This window comes from Chinchilla lanigera, unplaced genomic scaffold (assembly GCF_000276665.1).
Source record: "Chinchilla lanigera isolate Chin_1 unplaced genomic scaffold, ChiLan1.0 scaffold00225, whole genome shotgun sequence".
Classification (NCBI taxonomy): domain Eukaryota; kingdom Metazoa; phylum Chordata; class Mammalia; order Rodentia; family Chinchillidae; genus Chinchilla; species Chinchilla lanigera.
In genome coordinates this window covers 85251-88338 of record NW_004955626.1, presented here as the reverse complement: position 1 = coordinate 88338, position 3088 = coordinate 85251, and the positions used below count along the sequence as shown (strand labels likewise).

Genomic DNA, 3088 nt, shown 5'->3' with positions numbered 1-3088 from the left:
GAGGAGCTTAGACCATTTTTCCCCTTGGGAACATGTAATATTTCACTTTGTTTATTGGGCATGTTTATAAGTAGTTTTTTAAAATACAGGGTGAAAGAAAAATGCCCATGCCAAAATGGAACCTCAGTTTTACATATGTATGGGAGAGTTGTAAACTGAAGTTTCTGAGTACAAATCATATTTTTTTCAATAAAATCTAATTTATTAGAAACAGCTTGTAGCCATTCTTCTCAAGTTGCATGACTGGGAGGAAAACATGATGTTAACACAGTCCCAAAGTATCATGCTATGCAATGTGTTTTAAAGTAGGATGTGTATTTGTCTATGTGCACATGTGAACACACATTTGCCTTTTGGGATAAAGGAAGTTTTCAGAGAAAGTGGAGCTGGGGGTCAGTATATTTTAAAATGTAACTCATAATGCGTAGTCCAAAACATAAGTAAATATATGGAAATAAACAAGAGTACATTTGAATTCACAGAGCACATGGCAGCCAATTTAATAAAAGGCAAGAATAACATCTGGTCAAAGAGATCCTGTGCCTCGAAGCTTTAGCAACAACAATGGCACTTCGCGCTTCATTATTCTCTGACATTATCTTGTATCACTCTTCCTCTCACTCATTTTCCCTGTCACACTGACCCTTTCTTTATCTCAAACATCTGCAAAAAGCATCACCCTCAGGGCCTTTGCACTGGCTGCATCTCTGGTGAGACACGCACTTCTGCAGAAAAATTTGTGGCTCTCTCCCTGCCTTCCTGAAGGTCTCTTTTCAAGTGTCATCTCCTGCTGGTCTTGCCTAAATATCCACTAAAATAACACCCCATCTTCACTTTCTCCTACACCTTTGTCTTTCTTCATTCACAATAATTTATTTTCTGGTAGATTATGTGATTATTTCTTTACCTACTCTTATTAACTTTCATTTGTTTGTATTATATCTCCCTCAGTAGAGCTTAAAAACATTAGGATTGTTTGGTTTTCTTTTAATACTGATCAGTCATTGCCTAGACAGTGCCCAGAACATGATCATCATTAATTTATATTCCTCAGTTGCATGAAAAGATTGCAATTATTTAATATGATCCCTCTTGGAGAATTGCTTAGAGTTGAACAGGAGTTCCAAGTCAGGAGAGGAAGCTGACCGTAGGAAATAAATGATACTATTTCTGTAAGGTTAGTAATGCATAGGGTGCTGTGTAATTTTTCTCTTTTTTCAGTCATATGGAACCAGAGAATGACACAAAAATTTCAGAATTCCTCCTTCTGGGAATTTCAGAGGCCCCCAGCTTGCAACTCTTCCTTTTTGGAGTTTTCCTGTTCATGTACCTTATCACTGTGTTTGGGAACCTGCTCATCATCCTAGCCACAATCTCAGATTCCCATCTGCACACACCAATGTATTTCTTCCTCTCCAACTTATCTTTTGTTGACATTTGTTTCACCTCTACCACAATCCCAAAGATGCTGGTGAACATTCATACACACAACAAGGTCATAACCTATAAAGGCTGCATCATTCAGATATACTTTTTCATACTCTTTGGAGTTATGGACAACTTTCTCCTAACTGTGATGGCCTATGACCGCTTTGTGGCCATATGTCACCCCCTACATTATACAGTCATCATGAATCCCAAGCTCTGTGGATTGCTAGTTTTGGTGTCCTGGATCACAAGTGCCCTGAACTCCTTGTTACAAAGTTTAATGGTGCTGCGGCTGTCCTTCTGCACAGAACTGAAAGTCCCACACTTTTTCTGTGAAATTAATCAAGTTGTTCTACTTGCCTGTTCTGACACTTTTTCTAATGACATGGTAATGTATTTTGCAGCAGCGCTGCTGTTCTGTGGACCTCTCACTGGTATCATTTACTCTTACTCCAAGATAGTTTCCTCCATACATGCAATCTCATCAGCTCAGGGGAAGTACAAAGCATTTTCTACCTGTGCTTCTCACTTGTCTGTTGTCTGCTTATTTTATTGTACATGCCTAGGTGTGTACTTTAGTTCGTCTGCTACACACAACTCACACTCCACTGCAACAGCCTCAGTGATGTACAGCGTGGTCACACCCATGTTGAATCCCTTCATCTACAGTCTGAGGAATAAGGACCTAATGGGAGCTCTGAGAAAACTCTTCAGAGGGAAGTCATAAAAGAGATATTTCAAGATGATCCTGTGGTCCCAGTACTACAAACATTGGGTCCGTTCACTATGATTCTTTCATCAAGTCATGAAGTATAATTATTTTCATTCAGTTTTGAAGTCTCTATTTAAATCAGTTGCTTCATGGAACTTTATCAACCTCATTTTTAAGCTTTTCATTCTCTCTGATATCCGATATTGTTTCCCTTTCTCATTTTCTACTTTCCCATTGTTTTTTCCAACCTTGGACCAAACACTTTGGAGATTATCTTTAGTCTCATACTGTAGCAAGCTTCTGCCTTTGTACATAAGCTATAGAATCAGTTTTTCAGCCTACATTGAGCATCTCTAGTCTGAAAATCCCAAGTGCTCCAAAATCTGAAAGTGTCTAAGTGTTTAATAGTACATCAGGTAGAAAATTTCTGTATAAAATTACCTCCAGGCCATGCATATTACATATATAAAAAAGTAAGATCAGGTGTGGTGGTACATGTCTGTAACCCCAACACTTGAGAGGCTCAGCCAGGAGGATTGCTGCATGTTTGAAGCTGTCCTGTACCACATAGTGAGTTGAAGAACAGTCTGAAGTATGTAGCAAGAATGTGGCTCAAAAGAAGAGGAGAAAATAAATGAATTTTGTGTTTACAGTACATTTACTATCCCCAGGTTATCTCATCTTTTATATGTAAATTTTCTAGAAGCTTAAAACTTCCAAAATCTGATACAGATCTTTTCCCAAATATTTCAGGATGGGATGATATATTTCAAGGGGTGAACATGAGATGTCTATTAGAATTAGGATAAATTTATAAATCAGTTGAGGGGGACTGATGGCTTGTCAATATTGAGTCTTTTTATCCATGAACATAGAATGTGTCTATTAATTTATATTGCTTTGATCTTATTAATCATATACTGATAATTTTATTTGTATGTATCTTTT

The 3088-nt window shown here is 37.6% G+C and overlaps 1 protein-coding gene across 1 annotated transcript; it reads left to right on the top strand.

The window, feature by feature from the left end:
- The first annotated feature begins 1225 nt into the window (after positions 1 to 1225).
- Positions 1226 to 2155, top strand: LOC102022770 (olfactory receptor 19-like). The gene has a single exon (XM_005415024.1). It carries the CDS (start codon positions 1226 to 1228, stop codon positions 2153 to 2155), a length of 930 nt encoding a protein of 309 aa, XP_005415081.1.
- The last annotated feature ends 933 nt before the right edge of the window (positions 2156 to 3088 follow it).

Bases quoted from the DNA above. Each gene is read 5' to 3' on its own strand.
- LOC102022770 (XM_005415024.1), top strand. From the start codon at position 1,226: ATGGAACCAGAGAATGACACAAAAATTTCAGAATTCCTCCTTCTGGGA.